The 20,926-nt window shown below is 38.6% G+C and overlaps 1 protein-coding gene across 8 annotated transcripts in view; it reads right to left on the reverse strand.

The window, feature by feature from the left end:
• CALD1 (caldesmon 1) overlaps positions 1 to 20,926 on the reverse strand; it is a 236,683-nt gene that overhangs the window by 33,978 nt on the left and 181,779 nt on the right. For 5 of the 8 annotated variants that reach the window (XM_033194671.1, XM_033194670.1, XM_033194672.1 and 2 more), the window contains 3 exons: positions 10,273 to 10,419; positions 5,016 to 6,021; positions 3,335 to 3,412 (listed from right to left, as the gene is read on the reverse strand). In XM_033194671.1, the coding sequence (XP_033050562.1) occupies positions 3,335 to 3,412; positions 5,016 to 6,021; positions 10,273 to 10,419 (1,231 nt within the window). The remainder of the gene's footprint in view (positions 1 to 3,334; positions 3,413 to 5,015; positions 6,022 to 10,272; positions 10,420 to 20,926) is intronic. The other 3 variants (XM_033194675.1, XM_033194676.1, XM_033194674.1) reach the window with 2 other exon arrangements.

The raw sequence follows: 20,926 nt of genomic DNA on the forward strand, positions 1-20,926 counted from the left end.
GACATTCCTTTTAACGCAATTCTCCTATGTTGCAGTCAGAAAAATGTCCATTCTCCCCAAATGTATTATATCTGATTTACTGGTCCCAAAAGTGTTTAAAGTAGATTTGTAAGATGATATATGTCTAATAGAAAAAAAATTCCCTGTTTTTCAAGCTCTGCCTTTATTGGCAAAGGCTACAGTGGATGGCAGGCTTATATTCTTTATGGAAAACCTTAGAAACATTGTCAATGTAATAATGACGATTTGAGTTCAACTGAAAATTATTTTCTCTTTCTGGGAAATGAATAAATAAAGTAATTTCATAGAGCCTTTACATTTTTTTTTTTTAGATGTTATGGCAGATTTAACCCAAACTCATGGGATTCTGAGCCCCCCGGGAAAGGCATTAGATCTTATAGGTCAGAATGTTACCATGGAGAACATCTGTGCTGAAGGATTAATAGGTAGCCATGTATCCTGAAAGAGTTTGTGTGCTTCATACACAGATAACATTAGCATACTCAAAAGAAAGGCTCTGGCCAAATGTGATCATTTGAGTTTTGGAAATCTAGATACTTGGCATATCCAGTGGAATAACACATGGGGATGAGGTGGGGGATGGGAATTCAAGTGACAGGCCCCTGTGCCAGAGAGACACTCAGAAAGTCAAGTGAGCAAGGACTGAGATGTGTCTCGAGCATATTTTGCATTATTTGGTTCCAGAATAGCCACAAGAGCTGGGTGTAGCTACTATTTCCTCAGGCTGGGTGTAACGTGCTTTTGTTAGCTTCAGAAGCCCCAAATCCTTTCCTGGGTTCAATTTCTATAACATGGACGTCTTCTAGACTCCTCACTACTGAAAGTTTGGTTCACGGACAACATGGACCTCATGGAATCAGATTCTGCATTCTCATGGAATTAATTCTCCCAGGTGATTTGCAGGCGCACTAATGTTTGGGAAGGGTTGATCCGCATGACACAAACATCACTTTCAATACCTCAGGAGCAGCTCTGCTAAAAACTGTTTTCCTGTTAGAAGCCAGAAAAGAAATAAAATAGCTCCTGCATGAAGAACTAAAAAGAGACTTTTTATAATTGGTGAGGAGAGAAAAAAAGCTAAATTAAGTTTCAATGTTGGTGATTGTCTGCAACTCACTGCCACAGTTAAACTGCAGTGGAGAAAGTACAGGTTTTATTTTGTGTGTTTTTAAAGACATTGGAGTGATTTCTGGAAATGTTTTCTCTAAGAAGGCTCACGTGATGTTTGTGTTTACTTGTGATTGCCCTATCCTATGCTGCATAAATCCTTGAAAGGAAAGGTTTTAGTTGCTTTCTTTCTTTCTTTGAACAAAAAGGAAAAAAAAAAAAAAGGAAGAGGTTGTTTAAAATGGCTGAATCATGTAAACATGATTTAAAGCTGTCTACATAAAGGAACAACACAACTAGCTGGAAAGGGAAAACCTAGTCTTTCGACCGGCAGGTTATGTACACAATGTTAAAAAAGGAACATAGATTGGATTTGTTTTCTTTCTTTTTCTTTTTTTTTAACTAGTTTGAGTAGCTTATCTGGCCTTGTGTCAAAAACAGGCCAAATGTTTTGGAACTGGCTGGAATGTGCTGAGGGGCAACTGGGGAAAAGGGCAGGGCTCAGTCATTCCTGGGAGTATCTGATTGACACCAAGGATGCTGTTGAACTGGGGCCTTATCTGAAAAGAGACAAAAGGATCATCCGAGTGGCAACTGATGGGCCCTTCTAGTTCTCAGACACTCTACATAGGTACAGAAAGCTTTGGTCAGTAAAAACAAATCCCATTTTAGTGAACTGAATGAAATTTTAAATATAGACTCCAGTGTTTTCTACAGCCTCCCTTCCCCCATGTGTTTAATTACTGAATCATCATTTCATGCCCACTTCTTTCTATAAAGACATTCACGAAGAAACACTACAAGAACCCATGTGGGACATATTTCTGAGTTTAGTTCTGAGGTAACTTTCATTTTTCTTTTTTGTAAATGAATTTGTAGGCATTTGGTCACCAAATGAAAAGTGTTTCCCAACATGTTCAATGAATGATTTCCTTGACTGCCTCATGAGAGCTAAATGCAGTTTTCCTGTTATTAGCATTTACACTTTCTCCTTCCTTTATATGGCCTGTGCTCATATTCAATTTTCACTTCCAAACCACCGCAACTTCTATTAGAAACAGAGGAACATACATCTTTTTTTTTTTTTTTTTTTTTTTTGAGACAGAGTCTTGCTCTGTGGCCTAGGCTGGACTGCAGTGGCCGGATCTCAGCTCAAGCAAGCTCCACCTCCCGGGTTTACACCATTCTCCTGCCTCAGGCTCCCGAAATGTAACATGTAACATGAACTAGGGGTTTTCATTTTTCACGTGAAATTGACAAAACATATTTAAGAAAATAATCCACCCCCTATTTAATCTGGTCATCTGTTTTCTAAATATGGATTTCTGTTTAAGATTTTTAGCTTTCTTAATAGATGCCATGATAGGCAGAGAAATGTAGCAACAGTCCATGTGGGTTGGAGCTTGTTGGCTACAAATCACCTCACCGGTCTCTTGGCGAAGAACTTCGGGTCTTCCTACTTCTGATAATTCAGTTTCACCACATTCTAGTAAGTTTTGTGAACTTATTCGATATAGTCACAATTTTTAAGATTATTTGGGGCAAACACAGCACCAAAGTTGAAATGCAATCAGGTGTTCTGATGTGGTGTTCTGACTACTGTCAAACCCTGTGCCATTCTATCTGTAGAGCTCCTTGTTCACTTACCTACAGTCAAACACCCTGGCACCCGCTCCTGTGTGTGCCTCAGAAATGCAATGCAGAACATTTGGCCAAACTTTTCTTTTGAAAATCAAATATCATCTTCAGTTCATCAAATTTTCTACTGAGATGTGTATGGGTGTTTTTCCTTTGAAAAGTTAAAGCATTAATCAAGGCCAGTTGGAAATATTTCATGATTGAAATGAAAGTAGAATGGCTCAAGGAAAAAAAAAATTAGCATTCAGAAGAACAGAAAGCGGGATAAATTGATTCCAGCAGTGTTTTTCAAGTCTTTTTGATGGCGTCCCACAGAAAAAAAGACAATTTACATGACAATGCAATACTTACTACCTACAGTGCCCTGTGATGCTTTCTATCCGTTTCATTTTTTAAAAAATGCTGACTGATACATTTAATTAATTTTGAGACACTCTAAGCTGTGAGTCATGGCTTGAAATACACTGGATATGGGGTTACAATTTTGAGATCATCAGACCTGAGATATCTTGGAACACTGACTGCTTTTTCGGTTGCTTTACGATCATTACTTCTCAATCATATTTACCTCTTCTTTTTTGAAGGTAGGCTTGTCTTCTTGGAGCTTTTCTCTTTTAGCTTGCACTTTAGCTCCCTTCTCTTCTCCCTTTTTATTTTCAAGAATGGTAAGGTCACACAAGTAAAAGAAGCCCTTTCTAGTTTACAAGAGTGACAGGGTGCTCAGATCGCTTTGCACGTGCTGCATGGGATGGCTTTTCTTCTGCCGTCTCAGCGTTCACAGCACTGTGGTTCTAAACAGCAAGGTGGGCTATTTTCTTCCCACCCCAGCATCTTCTCATGTGCCTGCCATTGCGCTTACTGAAATCTAGCATGATGTGGCACTCCTCGTGTGTTTACAAACCTCGTGTGTGGTTTGGTGCACTTTGCTCATGATCTCAATTATAGCTTTGTTCATGAGCCTCTTGTACAGAAGCAGGAGTTAAAGACACCTTCAGTGCAGTGCAGGCTTAGTGACAAAGAATATGCTCTGGAAAGGTGAATGTGAAAGCATCTCTTTTTTTCTTTTTTTAGGAGTGGTGGTGGTGATTAGGTACAGCGTTTTTAATGCAGCCTTGCAGACAGAAAAAAATCTTTCTCAAAGCTTACAAACATTTTCCCCCTACTATTTCCACCCTTCCTCAGGCCACATGAATTTGTGTCACCCAGATAATAAAGAAGCATGTATGCTCTTAATTACCAGTCAATTATAAATTGATACTACCCTAAATTAATGGCTTTCTGCAAGTCTACATTAAGCTGAGGTCTACATGTTGGCAAATCAGGGTTTTGACTTTTTTTAAAGGAAAGGTTCCAACCAGTTCCTTTCCCCTCTTTATTACCAGTTAATTTCCAGGGGTTTGTTTTTGCCTTCTTTCTTTCTTTCTTTCTGTTTTTTTTTGTTGTTGTTGAGATGGAGTCTCGCCCTGTTGCTCAGGCTGGGGTGCAGTGGCACAATCTTGGCTCACTGCAACCTCTGCCTCCCGGTTTCAAGTGATTCTCCTGCCTCAGCCTCCTGAGTAGCTGGGATTACAGGCACATGCCACCACACCCAGCTAATTTTGTATTTTTAGTAGAGACAGGGTTGCACCATGTTGGCCAAGATGGTCTTGATCTCCTGACCTCGTGATCCGCCCACCTCGGCCTCCCAAAGTGCTGGGATTACAGGCGTGAGCCACCGCGCCCAGCCTGTTTTTGCCTTCTTAAGATGAAATGTCTGACCATTGTTCTTCCTGTCTATTTCCCACCCCAGCTCTTATCATTGTTTTAATTCAACATCAAACCCATGAGTGAGGTAAGGAGTTAAGGGCCTCTTGCCTCATGCAGACCTATGGATAGAGGAAAGATAATTAAAAGAATGAGTTTAGATGCAGGTGCAGAATCAGAAGCCAACACACCACCACCACATTTATCAGCTTTGGATTAATTCATTTTTTTTGGTATTCATACAATCAAGCACAGAGCAATCAATTTCTCTCTGTCTTCTGGACAGCCAAATTACTGGCTGTCCCAGTAAAGTTGGTTGATTGAATATTCAGCCATCAATCAATTGCCGCATGCTTGTGTATTGCTATGGCCTGAAAAAATGAACAGCTTGCCAAATGATCAAGCATGTGAGCTATATGCATGTGGCCTCAGTCCCAAATCAGATGTGCATTACATTTCTCATAAGTCACAGGCATCACACATTTGGTGCAAAATGTTTACTGTACCTGTTTCTTTAGGACAGCTGTCTGAAGTTTATCTTCTTGCACTTTCTTTTCATTTACCCATTTCCCTTCTATTTTCTGTTCTACCTTTTCCCCTTTTATCTTTGTCTCTTGCATGGCACGTTTTTTCTCTTCTAGCTGCTTGTTACGTTTCTGCTCTTCTATCTTAGCCTTCTCTTCCTCCTCTGCCCTGGCCCTTTGCCTCTCCTCTGCTGCCCTTTTCTCTTCCTCCTTTATCCTCTGCCTCTCCTCTGCTGCCCTCTTCTCTTCCTCCCTCATCTTTTCCCTCTCCTCTGCCTCTCTCCTTTCTCTTTCTTGGGCAGCTGCTTTTTCTTCTGCTTCAATTCTTGCTCGTTCATCTGCTATCTTTTTGTCTTGCTTGGCTTTAAATCTTTCTCTTTCTTCTGCTTCCAACCTTACCCTCTCTGCCTCATCTCTTTCCTTGTCTTCCTCTTCCATCTTTCCAGGATGGGGAATCTCATCTGAACCTTGTTCCCTCTCCTCCTCTTGTTTAGGCTCTTCGGAACTGATTTGCCCATTTTTTAATGACATTACCACTGTTTCCTCCTGGCTTTCAGTTGTTTTCTCTTCCACCATCACCTCTACCTGATTTTCTCCAATGCTCCCTCGCTTTGGCTTCTCTTCTTCCTCCTCCTCCTTTTCCTTGTCTTCTTTCTTGTTTTCTTCAGCATCCCTCCAATCATTCTTCTGGTAGGACTTGGTGACTGTTTCTGTTTCCTCTATCTCGTATCTTTCCTGGCGACTTTCACGTTTTTCTTCCTTCTCGGCAGTTTCGTTTTCTGCTGTGTCATTTTGCATTCTTTTGCTTGGAAGTGACAGACTTGCATCTGTTACTGTTGGGTCGAACTCCTTCTGCCGCTCCAGAGCCTCTTGAAGGCGTTTTTGGCGTCTTTCCTCTCGCCGAGCCAGGCGCTCCAGGAACGCGGCCTCATCATCCCCTTCCACCTGAGTGTTTGTGGTGGTTGTCTTGGCCTCCTCGTCAGGCACACTGTACAACAGAAAGAACAACACCAAAGACAGCTTGCTCATTCATCAGTCAGCAGCATTCATACAGCCTGTGCCACCCAGGACTACAGCAGATGCCAGTAGTGCCAAGCCCGCCCGTGTCCCCAGTACGTTACCATTTTAGTACATGCCTGCCTGGCTTTCAGCTGACAGCATGTGCAAGCCTTTCTCTGGCACTGGAGTCTACTCCACATGCCAGAAGTGCTTTAGGTATTAATGACCCCTGGGAGCAGTTTTCAAACAAAAATTGATGAGCCTTAGGGTTTAGATACCTCAGCATCCCTCACTTTTTGAGTTGGAAAACTCCGAGGTGTGTGTTCCACACTGGACCTCAGAGTTTCCCAGTGGAGTGAAGCTCCAGATACCCAGTGGTGATGTGCTTGGTCATGCAACCTTTATTTGGTGGCCTTCCCTTTTGTGTCTCACCTTCCCACACCCCCACCAGCGTTTCCTAGCATCACCTTACAAATAAACGACTTGCAGTCAAATCTTTGTTTCTGGACTTGCTACTTGGGGAATTCAAACTTAAGGATCAAACTGAAATAATAAGTGAATTCCTTCGATGTCATGTAGTATTCTCACATGTCACCAAGTCATCTAGAATTCCTGATCTGGATTGGAGGCTCCCAAGGTACTTTGAGAGGAAGAAAATATACATTACAGTGTTGAGATTCCACACTCATGCCAATGACCCCAATGGAAGAGACATCTAAGTGTCCCTTACAATTCCTGCTCCTCCTTCCATAGTCGGGGGGAGTGATCACCACTCAAGGATTAAATTTGCACCATCTCCTTTCTTTGCACCCAGGCGGGGCCAGGTGACCAATAACTGCCAATGAAATGTAAACAAAGTACCCAACCAAGGCGATGAACAAACAGAGGTGCACTCCCTGTCTTCTCTATCTCTGTCTGTTGGTAGATCAGTAAGCGCCAAGCCCTAGGGATTGAGAATCACAAGAGAAAAGAAGACAGGTGGCTGGTTCCACCAACTAGACGGAAATATGCATAATGGTAAGTGTTACTGCACTAAACTTAAAATTTGGAGGTACTAATCTTTATAGCAGCCAGCATTACCCTAACTAATGTATACACAATCTACCTTCTTTGTCAAGATTTCCATGAATAAAAGGTTTCTTGTCCATCTTTTCTACAGTGGAAAAAGGGCAGTTAAATTTGACATTTATTTTAAAAACGAAAAAAAATCTCCAAAAGTTACACTGTTGTCCATCACCTCCCTCACTATTGCAGGATGCTGGACACTGTCCAAGCCAGGGTGTTGGTTTCTACTTGCAGGAAACAACCAGTCATGTGATACCAGAACTGTGACCAGAGTTGGAAGAATTTGTCTTTCAATGTTTAGAAACTCCATCAAATGTCATCGTTCAGACCAAACTTGGCCCTTTCGAAGTTCAAATTCACTTAATTTTGGAAAAACACATTTCATATTTAACAACGAAAACTGGCATAGTAAAAACTAGCTTTAAAACTTTCTTGGCCTTTACTTTTGCTTCAGGATACTGCCTCCAGGAAATTAGACATATAAGGATTAAATGTCCCTACAAATGTAAAAAAATTATAATTGAAGGGGAAGCCTATAGAGAGAGCATTTGGATCAATTGAATTCTAATAATTTTAAAAAGGCACTAAAATTCCAAAGTGCTAGCCAGATTAAAGTACTCTTATGCTAAGAAACCAACAAACTGTATTGAACATTTCTTTGCCTATTTATAAATCATGACCACAATCACCAGTAGATATCAAATGCCAGTTAGAGTGGTTTAGCCCCAAGAAGACTTATTCTTCTTGTGGCTAACTAATATATCAGAGATAAATCACACATTCTCAAACCTCAATATGATTTTCTAAGAAAAAAAGAATTTGAATTCGATCAATAGCATGAAATAATGAATAATAGCCAAATATGAGAAGAGAAGCACAAGGAAAAGCAAGATTTTAAAAGCAAGAAAACTACAGACCAGCAGTAACTTTTTAAGCTTCTGTTGACCACTCATTAATAACAAGATTCAGGAAAGGCATCAAAATGCCATTTTTAAAACTCTATTATTTCTCTCTCAGCTTGAAAATAGAAAAGGCAGTGAATAACTATGTTGCCCTCCCGTGTTAAGAATCTGGTAACAGTGAAAATTTATTGAGTGCTTACTATGTGTAAGACACTCTGCATTTTACATGCATTGTTACATAGTTTAAGTTTAGCAGCATTTTTAGGAGAAAGGTATAATTTTTATTTCCATTTAACTGAAGAAATACAGTTAGTGAAAGGTCAAATTGGGAGTCAAAGTCAGTTAGTGAACCCCAGAAATTATACCTATTTCCCCTTTGCTATACCTACTCCCCAATTAGAAGCTACTTACTGAGGGAAAGGGTAACCAATATCTGTGCTACCGGCCAACATTTTCAAGACTGCTTTCAGAAACCTTCTAATACAGCCTCCCAAACTTGGGTTAAGGAGGCCGGGACCCATTCCCTTTAGAATTTTCTAAACAGACTGAATTAAACAAAGTAAAACAAACTAAAACCAAAACCACATGTGAGATCTTATATAGTGTAACCATTATAATCAGTCCATGGTTTTAAATTAAAATTATTTTCTCCATTTTCCTCCTCAAATATCCTCATCTTTTTTAGACCTTGGGGCATATAAATGACATATACTAACCATTAGCATAATGAACCATGTGACCTTACTTCTGCTGCAAAAGCCCTCTTTGAAGAAGTTGAACCTATTAGGCATTCTCAACTTCCCTGATTTCTACCAGGGCCTGAATGAGAAAATATGTAATAGCAAACTCATTGTGTTTGAATAATCACATTAAATTAAGCAGAATTCTGTATCTTGTTGAATATTATAATGATCAGAGACTATTGATTCAGGCTGTATCCTGGAAAAAAGAAGACATCTGCAATTCATGCCTACTTTAAAAATTCATGTGTTACCTATTAATGGTAGGCACGGAGAACTCTACTATACTAACATATCTTCAGTTCACAATGGATAGCAATACCCTACAGAATAAATGTAAATACTTTTTCTTATTTAAAGAAATAACCCACCAGAAAACAGTATAGATTCCTTAAAGAACTAAAAGTAGAACTAACATTTGATCCAGCAGTCCCACTACTGGGTATCTACCCAAGGGAAAAGAAGTCATTATATGCAAAATATACACGCACGTTTATAGAAGCACAATTTGCAATTGCAAAAATATGGAAGCAGCTTAAATTCCCATCAACCAATGAGTGGGTAAAGAAAATGTGTTGTGTATATATAAATACATATATATATATATATATATATATATTATATATATATATATCATTTATAAATATATCTGGTCAAATTGGGAGCAAAGTCGGTTAGTGAACCCCAGAAATTATACCTATTTCCCCTTTGCTATACCTACTCCCCAGTTAGAAGCTACTTACCATACACACACACACACACACACACCACACACACACACACACACACACACAGCATGGAATACTATTCAGCCATAGAAAGGAACACAATAATGGAATTCATGGCAACCTGGATGGAGCTGGAGACCATTATTTTAAGTGAAGTAACTCAGGAATGGAAAACCAAATATCAATATGTTCTCACTTATAAGTGGGAGCTAAGCTATGAGGATGCAAAGGTACAAAAGTGATATAATGGACACTGGGGACTCAGGGAGAAAGGTAGGAGGGGTGTGAGGAATAAAATACTACACATTGGGTATGGCGTACACTGCTCGGGTGATGAGTGCACTAAAATATCAGAAATCACCATTAAAGAACTTATCCATGTAACCAAAATCCCACCTGTTCCCAAAAAGCTATTGAAATGTAAAAAAAGAATTAAACAGAAAAAATATATATACACACACATATATCTATCTATCTATATATATATATATATACACACACAAGATATAGCACACCATAGTTATTAAACAAATGCTAGATTGTAAAATGAAATAAAAGCCTTCAAGTGGGGTATGTTTATGAGATGGGAACGGGGTGGAGAGAAATAGAATATTGTGTCCTAATGTCTAAATCAGATTGCCTATCTAATCAGATTAGTTGCCTAAAATAACTGCAAATAATTCAACAAGTTAGACTGAAAAAGGGTTGAGTTGGGCTGAGAAAGGAATGCTTTGCTTGACAAATTCCATTCAACAGACAGGCTAACACGTTAGTTAGAAATTCCCTGTCCCAAAGAGGAGAGTACCTGTTCTGGGCATTCACCTCCACCTGGTCGGTCACCTGTCCCAAGGATTCTTCCTCCTGCTTCTGCCGCAGCCGTTCCTGTCGGGCTCGGCGGCGCCGTTCCCGGGCTGCCTCCTCTTCATCATCATCATTCCTCTGGTAGGCGATTCTGCAACATTACAAAGACAACCTCTTGAGCATGCCACTTGCCAAATGTCTCCACCAACTTCTTGGCAGGAACAGCCCTGAGCCCTTTTCTGAACTTAACTGCTTAATGAACCACATACGTCTAAAAGGATGGTTCAGTTCCTTAAGTTTAGAGACCTAGTCAGCTAGCTTTCAAGCTTTTAACTATGTGAAGTGCATTAATCCAATAGCTACAGAAGATAATTTACAATTACCAAAAAACAACTTAAACTAAAACATTCTACACAAAAACAAGTTCCTTTGGAAACTGTGGGTTAGCCGTTTTTTTTTTTTTTTTTTTTTGAGACAGAGTCTCACACTGTCACCCGGGCTGGAGTGCAGCAGCACGATCTCAGCTCACTGTAACCTCCGCCTCCTGGGGTCAAGTGATTCTCCTACCTCAGCCTCCCAAGTAGCTGGGATTACAGGCATGTGCCACCATGCCCAGCTAATTTTTGTGTTTTAGTAGAGATGGCGTTTCACCAAACTGGCCAGGCTGGTCTCGAACTCCTGACCTCATGATCCGCCTGCCTCGGCCTCCTAAAGTACTGGGATTACAGGCATAAGCCACCAGGCCTGGCCTTGGGTTAGGAATTCTTTACAAAGCTGATTACCAGCATGTAAGATTTAGAAGAAGGGACCCCAAGTATTGAACCAAAAAGAATCAAAACGCTTACTTCAAAAGATATAGCATGTTGCATGAGTTATTTGTGTAGACACTGTCACGAAGATCAGAAAAGAATCAAGTTATACTACCAAACTGAGACTGGTGCTAATAAGCCAAAATTATTAAATTTATTTAATAATTATAATAAACATAATATAATAAATATTAAATAATAAATATTAAAATTAAATATTATATTCAATAATAATTATTATTAAAATTGGGAGTAGGATATCTTCTTTGCTTGGATTTTGTTTTTCCCTCCAGTTCCTTTTCACTGGAGAGAGAAAGTGTTAGTGACAATTGGTAGGATGCTTCAGAGTCAGTGCATTTTGAAGGGGTGGCAGCTCCCTTTAAGGCCCCCCTCTTTTGCTCTAAAACATGCCTTAGTATCATACCACCACCATGCTGGACACATCACAATGGCCCGCAGGTGTGTATTTAGATAGATGTCGATGGGCTGAGGAAGGCAGAAGAGACACAGAGGACTTCACATGTGTATATATTACTTAGCTCTTTTTTTTTTTTAGACAGAGTCTAACTCTGTCACCCAGGCCAGAATGCAGTAATGTGATCACAGCTCACCACAGCCTTGACCTCCCAGGCTCAAGCAATTCTCCCACCTTAGCCTCCTGAGTAGCTGGGACTACAGGTGCACACTACCACACCCAGCTAACTTTAGTATTTTTTTTTTTAAGAGATGGGGTTTCACTATGTTGCCCAGGCTGGTCTCGAGCTCCTGAGCTCTATTTAGCTTTTGTAGTCATCTAAAGTGAATGTCTATTTGAGGAAATTACAAATCAATATCACTATGCTAGATATGTTTCTCCTAATACTTATTTCCAAATAAAGAATTGGGGCTGGGGAACTGCAGATGCTCAAACTCAAGAGGAAATAGCTATTTTGAACATGTTTGACTTAGCTATTTTTGAAGGTAGAATGTGTACTGAGATACAGAGTGCCAAGAAAGGATGGGTGCTGACCAACCCAATGGGTTGGGTATGGGTGTGGGGCTGCATTGTGTAGCAAGCTGCTTTTTGTACTGGAGAGTTACAGTGTTTTTATTACAATGTTACTTACATATCTACAAAATAGAAATCCAGATATGTAAACATTTCATGCTAACAATTCTTTTTAAAATTGTGGTAAGAACACTTAACATGAAATTCACCCTGTTGGCATACTTTAAAGTGTACAATACACTTTAAAATTGTAAAAATTATTAACCATATTGTTAACTATAGGTACAATATTGTATGGCACCTCTCTAGAACATGCTTATAATTCTTACATCATTGCAAAGCCAAAATAATTTGCAAATTAAAACAAAACAGAACCATACCACTTATACCATATATTAATCTAATATAACTGATGATGGTTTGCTCATGTTAGAGTTATAAACTAGGCATTTTTAGGCTTAGAGTCAGTACTTTATTTCATCTGTGTCATCTTTTGACTTCAATAATAAGAATGTTATGAATGTTTTTTTCACTGAGGTGTCTCATAAAAAAACAGGATTAATGATTCCAAAGGTTGGTTGGTTTCTTCTTTGCTACTTGAGAAAATCTGACTTCATGTTTACCAAAATCTGCTCATGTGCAATCCTCAAAAGCCAATACAAATAAAGTGTCACTTAGTAATTCTATAAAATGGGCTGGTTTACTTCACAAATATGGAGGGGGGCAGTGTGATATAGTTGATAATGGATGACTAGATTAGGATTCAGAAAACTTGGGTTTTAGAATTGGTCTCTTACTAATCTGCAGCCCTTTGATTAATCTTTTAAAGTTAAATTTTAGAGTTAAATTTTCTTATGTGTGATAACCAAATGAAATAATAGACAGATATGTCGTGGCAAAGCATTCTGCACTGCAGTGTCTTCCTGTTGTTAGGAAAGTTCAGTTAAGGAGCCGCTTCGTGAGGAAAGATGAGTTCAATTTTAGACTTGTTGAATTTAAGGTGACAACATGACATGGTTCGAATGTTCCTTTCTAATTCAATCACATTGTAGTTGCAGTAGAAAGCCCTTCCCAGTGGTTTGGCTTCACCCTTCAGATTCTTGGCCTAATATTCCTTTGGCTTATTTCTTGGTAGACAGCTTTAACCACAACAGGGAGAATCAGTCCTTAATAACTGCTTCCCAAACTAATCAAAACAGGAAGTCTCAATTTGCTTTTTTACATCTCTGGATCAGCCATGAGGTCATGACTATTACTTGGGGCCGCCTTCTTCCAAGACAAGCAAGAGGCACAAAACTCCATATGGGATATCCCAATTGATAGGGTTAGGCTTTGTGTCCCTACTCAAATCTCATCTTGCATTGTAATCCCTAGGTGTCAGGTGTTGAAGCAGGAATGTGGTGGGAGCTGATTGGATCATGGGGGTGGTTCCCTCATGCTGTGCTCATGACAGTGAGTGAATTCTCACAAGATCTGATGTCTTTTATAAGTGTTTGGCAAGTTCCTGCTTCCCTCACTCTTCTCTCTTCTGCCGCTTTGTAAAGAAGGTGCCTGCTTCCCCTTCCTCCATGATTGTAAGTTTCCTGAGGCCTCCCCAGCCATGCAGAACTGTAAGTCAATTAAACCTCTTTTCTTTATAAATTACCCATCTCAGACAGTTCTTTATAGCAGTGTGAAAACGAACTTATACACCTATCCTAAAAGCAAAACTCCTCCGTCCCCTTAATGGAATATAACCTTAAGTCCTTAATTTCCCACTATTTTGAGAAGTTACCATCTTTCTCCTTTCACCTACCCACTGGGCTTCATGGCTGGATATTGCTGGCTGTTAGCTCTGACATGAACTAGATTTGCCACATAGGCCACATCACATGTAACCTCTCTTCATCTTTGATTTCTCAGTGGAGCGACCTGAACAACTGATCATCTCCAACTGTCTCTTCTGACTCTTCTTGCTCGGTACAGCTTAAAGTTTATAGGCAATCATTCTCCATTTGGAGCCCCTTTTCTAGGATACACAGCTACTAGAGTGTATTAGTCCATTTCACACTGCTATAAAGAACTGCCTGAGACTGGGTAACTTATAAAGGAAAGAGGTTTAATTGACTCACGGTTCAGCATGGCTGGGGAGGCCTCAGGAAACTTACAATTATGGTAAAAGGTGAAGGAGAAGCAAGGCACCTTCTTCACTAGAGTGCCAAATGAAGAAGGAAGAGCCCCTTATAAAACCATCAGATCTTGTGAGAACTCACTATCATGAGAACAGCATGGGGGAAACTGCCCCATGATTCAGTCACCTCCACCTGGTCTCTCCCTTGACACGTGGAGATTATGGGGAGTACAATTCAAGATGAGATTTGGGTAGGGACATAAAGTCTAACCATATCACGGGGCAAAATTTCTAAGGATCTTTTTATGACTACTAATAAAGAAAGATATTAAGACTGTTTATAAAGTTAAGAACAAAAAAAAGAACGAAAATAGTTTCATGGCATTTTCAATCATAACATGTCCAGTTGCTGGTTCAAGAACATATCAATTGACTTTATAGGTAAAATTGTGTCCATGCCAAATGACCTGATAGGGTTGGAAATTCTTCAGCTCTGAGGCTCCCTACATTAATTAGCCTTAGGCACGCAAAACAGTCATTTCTTAGCTTTTCGGCTTCTCCCTCATGGTGACATTCCCATCCTACACCACAGGTTTATTATCTTTTCTTCCAAAATTGAAAAAAAAAATACCCTCAATTGTTCATTCTTTTGGATTTTAAAAGCTACCCACACATAAAATTTTTTTAAAACCAAACAATTCAAAATATATAAAGTAGAAATTAAAAGCCACTCCCTAGAATCATACCACCCAGAATTGAACATGATGAGTATGTGATATATTCTACCATTTTCCTGTGCATGCACAGACATTTTCTTTCTTAATAGGATTATGTCATACATATCATTTCATACACCATTTCTTTAATTTACCTTGTTTATGACTATTTTTAACATATTAGCAATATATAATTTCAATAGCAACACAGTATTCCACTTAGGTATACACATACATAATGATTACATGGATCTACTACAGTCTAACCAATTTTCTACTGAGGCACATTTGAGATTGTTTTCAACTGTATATCTTCTTATAAATAGTGCTGCTAAGGACGTTATTATAGACTCACTTTAATCACTTGTTCAATTATTTACTTAGGAAAACTTCTCAGAAGTTAGAATTTCTGAGTTTAATTTCTGAGTTTAAGAGTATGCTAGTTTTACAGGCTTTTGATGATCATTGACAAATTGTCAATTTAACACCCGTAATGCATGAAAGCTAATTTCACCACAAAGCAGAATTTATTCAAAAAGACAAGTACACAGGATCCTTACTATATCAAATGATAGCACAGGGCCTGCTTCATGCTTCATGAAAGACAAAATGTTGACATTTCTGATTTTCCACACGCCAGATTTAAATGTCTTTGAAATGCTGCTGACTAGTAAAAATCATACCTGACCAACCACTGGATTGTAATAAGAGCATAATAATCCATTTGTTCCTTCTGTGAAAATTCAGCAGATGCCAGTATTAACCTGTCTGCCATATGCTACAGAACAAAGCCACTGATGTTCCCAGATGATTCAGAAGCAGTGTGGGATTCTGAAGTTTATCTGAATCATCTGAGAATGACTGAATTATGTTTAATAGAGTTTAAATCAAGTGCATTTTACTGTGGATCTATTTTTTTTTTAAACTGGTAGTCCACAAATGATCTATAAAGTAATTCTCTATGAAATAAAATGTTTGACCAGAATCCATGAACTTCCCACCTATGCTGGTTGGAAGAAGGTTTATTCTACTTTGTTACTTGGTAACTGCTTTTGCTCATCTTTTGGCACAAACACTTGGAGAAAGGTACAGTCGACCTTTCTGCAGCAAGGCCAGTTGACAGCAACATGGCTCACTGGATATTTGGGAGAAAGAGACATAATCTCGTGTGTGTGTGTGTGTGTATGTGTGTGTGTGTGTGTTCACACACTGACAAATAAATGCAAAGAATTGTAAAAGTCCATCATAATCACATGATGTTATTCGATTGTGTGAGTATGAAAAAGTAGAGAGGACTAGCTTTTCTTCCATTCCTGGAACCACTGCTTAAGGGTCCTGGTGTTACAAGATAAGAAAAAAACATATATGCAATGGGAAAGCTCTCTTCTAATGCTGTGGCTTTTACACCAAAGATATTTTAGGTCTTTAACACCAGGCCCTGCTGCCTCAGTGTACTTAAGTAACAAGATAACCATGTTATAGTTTGTGCCTTTTAGATAGAAAGTTCAAATAAATTAAAGTCTTGCAGACATGGCAAATGAGGAGATCACTGAGATGTTATTACATTTGGATGGGCCAGGGTCTAAATGTATGCCAGACGAGAGACAGCAGAACTTGCAGAAGCTTCCTTAGCAAGACACTGGAGCAAGGCACGAGTTATCCTCTTGCCCCAGTGTTCCCCCACCCCAGCTTCCCTATCAAATATTTCTCAAAACTTCTGCAACACTGGCAAAATTCTTATTATCATCTCAACTATAGTATAGATTGTCTTGTTTGATTTTTACTCTGTGTTCACCGTAGTTTAAAGAATTTTGCTCTTATTCCCTTCATTTTATCTTTTCTCCATTTTGGTGTCTTCTGGTTTGAGATTATAGGACATCATCCTTAAAGATTCAAGTAAAATCATGGCAATAGTATTTTATTAACAAAACGATCTCTTATCAGGAAGCCATGTTAAAAATTAAATCAGCGAAAAAATAATAGACATTTTTATGGGGAGGGTGCCGATTTTATTACATGTTTAGGAGCATTAAAGACTCAGAATGAAAAATAACAGTTTAAGTCTATAGAGAGTACAAATATTTACTTATTTTATGTTGATAATCACACTACTCTGAGTAATTACCTAGATAACCAAATAGTTAATCAAGTTTGGATTTGCATATTGCAATGCTGTGTTTTTTACATATGTGGGATATATAATATAGTTATTTTGCCATGTAAAAAAGATTTAATAATATGTTTGAGGACTTGTCAAAATCAGTTCAGTAGGGCATACCTTTATTTTCATCATTTATGTAATGGGATACCACAGTTTAACCATTGTATAGAAAGACCTTTTGGGTTCTTTCATTTTTTCCCCTATTGCACAATGCAAGTAATTCTTTAGGGTAGATATTGAGAAGTGAAATAGTATGTGTTCATGTAAACTTAAAATTTAAAAGATCAGATCAAATTATTCTGCACAGCAGTTTTTTGTTTGTTTGTTTTTCTTTTTTCTCTCTTTTTTTTTTTTTGAGACAGAATCTCACTGGAGTACAGTGGCCCAGTCTCAGCTCACTGTAACCTCTACCTCCTGGTTCAGGTGATTCTCATGTCTCAGCCTCCTGAGTAGGCGGGAATAGAGGCTCCTGCCACCATGCCCAATTAATTTTTGTATTTTTAGTAAAGAGAGGGTTTCACCATGTTAGCCAGACTGGTCTCAAACTCCTGACCTCAGGCGATCTACCTGCCTTGGCCTCCCAAAGTGCTGGGATTACAGGCGTGAGCCACCGCCCAGCCACAGGAGTTGTTTTAATTTACATTCCCATGCTTTGTCCTTTCAAATAGCCAAGCTGGGTCAACATACACTAAGATAGTCCACTGCTAACTGGTAAGATTAGAGAAAAGATGTAATCTTCTATATCTTGTATTGCAATAATTTCTAACATTTTAAGAATGAGGATCCTTTTAAAATATTAAGAAAAAATTAAGATCTCATGACAATTGCTTATACTTTTGTTATCTATTGATAAAATGTTTTATAAAATATCTATAAATTCAATAGTGCATAAAAAGGAATCTGTATTTTATAAACCAGTGCATATATGAAAAACAGTCATACATGAGACAACTATGCATCAGACTACAGAAAATACTTGGTGTGGACATGAATTTGGGAATCTCTTTCAAAATCTTCACCACTACAACCATTGCTGTATTGAAAGAGATTACAAGAGTGCCAGTGGATAGACTTTGAATTGTCACCTTCAGCCTTTTTTGTGTTCTTCAATATTCCCTGTGCTTAATAAGCACACACACAAATGCAGACACAGATGCAGGCCCACAGGTTAAGTGAGAAAAAGCCTCAGAGAAAACAAAAGGCTCCAAGTATTGTGGTGAAGCCCAGTTATAAAAGACTTAAAGAGGACTCTATTCAGATCAAAGTTTCCAAGTCTGTTTTCCTTAATTGTTTCTGCCATATTCCTATATTTTGAAAAAGAACTCTGCACCCAAAATTCCAACAGATCAAATAAATTCACTCACAGAAGGAATGCTATTGAAGTTCACCATTTGTGAATTCATAGTAACTTACTGGCCAGTAGACAGTTGACTGGACCCCAAGATCAGCTCTAATCTTTCTGCATTCCACTGTCTTTGCACTCATATAAGGAGTCCTTTGAGAGAAAGCGGTGTTGAGCGATGGAGATTTCAGGCAGGTAACTGAGATACTCAATCCAGGACACTATCCTGTCCCCAGCTTTCTGCAGTTATACACTCCCCATAAAGGCCACACCCCGAAGAAGAATGCCTGAGGCTCACAGCCTCAAAAAAGGATGACTTCTTAGTCAATTACTTTGATTTGATTCCCATCATTATTGGTTCTGCTAATGGCATTGTCTGAACCTGGGTCTTAATATGGGATCCAACTTAAAAAGTTAAAACCTCATGTAGGTTGGAAACATGCTTATCAACTATTTGGAGGCAAAATGACTCACACATACTTTCATTATTCTTTTTCATATACCAAAACCCCCAGGGATTTTATTTCATAGCATGAAATGCAAGCACATTCTCAAAACATATCTAAGTAGCTCTATAAATTGCTCAAACATTCTTAGCAAAATCTCAGACCATACTGTGATCAGGAGGGAAAATCCTGAGCTACTGAAATGAGTCATATTTGCCTTGCAGATTTACTGTATGTTTGAAAGTTAAAAGAAGTTTATAGAAACATTCCAGGCTCTTAAATATGATTTTGTTTATATGTGGTGTCTGCAAAATGTTGTGGTTTCATTTAATTCACATAAAATCCAACTCTGAATTTTTTTCCTTGGATTCCTTAAAAGGCAGGCATTAAAACTTATGGAGGAAAAAAAAATCAGGAAAATAAAAATATTTTTCATATCAGAATATATTTAGACATTGATTAGTAAGTAGTCCATAGTCAACTGGTCTGTTATTAATATAATAGAGAGTGAAAGAAAGCCCTCTTGGTTTAGAAGAAAAAAAAATGTTCATAGAAATGTGCTGTATTATTTCATTGTGGGGTTCATTGCTGTATCAGTGTTATGCCTTTTCCTGGGGTGAGAGCACGCAAGGGGATATATTACTTGGAACAAAGTTACTCAGGAAGCAAAGCATTTCCCACTTCATTTATTCCCCATTCTCCCACCCCATCTCCCCATACATAGACATAATTTGAGAGTCACTAAAGTTTGCATACCAGCCATACTTGGGTTCTCAATAATAAAACACTGTGTACTTGGAAGCTTTAGTGTTCTTATGTATGTACTCACAAGTTGTCACCACCAGCCCAACATTTGCTTTATACAATGGTGACATCCCATAATTGGATGAGTTTCTATAATTACAGACCCTAACAGGGGAAACGTGCTGCAGAACAGAGTACACAGTGACATAAAATCCTCTTCTTGTGTCTACACATACCATAGCAGTCTGGTACTTAGCATCATTATGACTGGAACATCCTGTCCAACAAACAGATCAGGTCTGGTTGGTCCTGTATGGTTAGAAGGCACCCAGGGAGTACTGAGAGTTCTGATTCTGACTCTGAGTTATAAAAGGACAGTTCTTAGAATGGTCCTGCTCAAGGGCAGGCAGATTCCCAAGCTTATAGGCTCATTTCTGAATCTATGCACATATTCACAGGACATTTTAAAATGATGGATTCTAATTGTTTGGGTTTATTATTTCAAGCTAAAAAGATTTTATCATGACTTATATTGTACCTACAAACGAATGTATAGTACATGACTACTTTGTTTTATTACTATTATTAATTAATTTATTTATTGAGACAAGGTCTCCTCTGTAACCCAGCTGGAGCGCACTGGTACAATCTTGGCTCACTGCAGTCTCGACCTCCTGGGGGTGATCTGACCACCTCAGCCTCCCAAGTAGCTGGGACTACAGGTGTGTGCCACCACATCTGGCTAATTTTTGTATTTTTTGCAGAGACAGGGTCTCCCCATGTTGCCCAGGCTGGTCTCGAACTCCTGAGCTCAAGCAATCTGCCTACCTTGGCCTCCCAAAGTTCTGGGTTACAGGCGTGAGCCATCATGCCCAGCTGTGTACAAAACTACTTTAAAGAATAATCAGACACATAACCATGTGCCTACTACCCAATTTAAACAGCACCAGTTGTTAGGGATCCTTATGTGCTCCTCTTCAATCGCATACCTATCTCTTTTTAAATGCCTCCAAATAAGCACTACCCTGAATTTTAGGATCTCTGAATTATTCTCTTGCTTTTCTTTGTAGTTTTACCAGCATGGTATGCATCCCTAAACAATGTATTTTTCAGTGTTGCCTTTAAAAAAACTATACATAACAATACTGCATGTATTCTGTGATTCTTTCATTCGACATTATGTTTTTGAGATTCATCTATGTTTATATGAATAGCTGTAGTTTATAACAACAGAGGAAGCACAAGCTTTTCCAAACATTTCTTGAGATTATAATTTGTGTGAGATAAATGTTTAATTTCTTTTTCAATTGGTGCCATATTATTTTAAAATGTCCAGAAATTG

This window comes from Trachypithecus francoisi, unplaced genomic scaffold (assembly GCF_009764315.1).
Source record: "Trachypithecus francoisi isolate TF-2019V2 unplaced genomic scaffold, Tfra_2.0 Lachesis_group4, whole genome shotgun sequence".
In the NCBI taxonomy this organism is placed as follows: Eukaryota; Metazoa; Chordata; class Mammalia; order Primates; family Cercopithecidae; genus Trachypithecus; species Trachypithecus francoisi.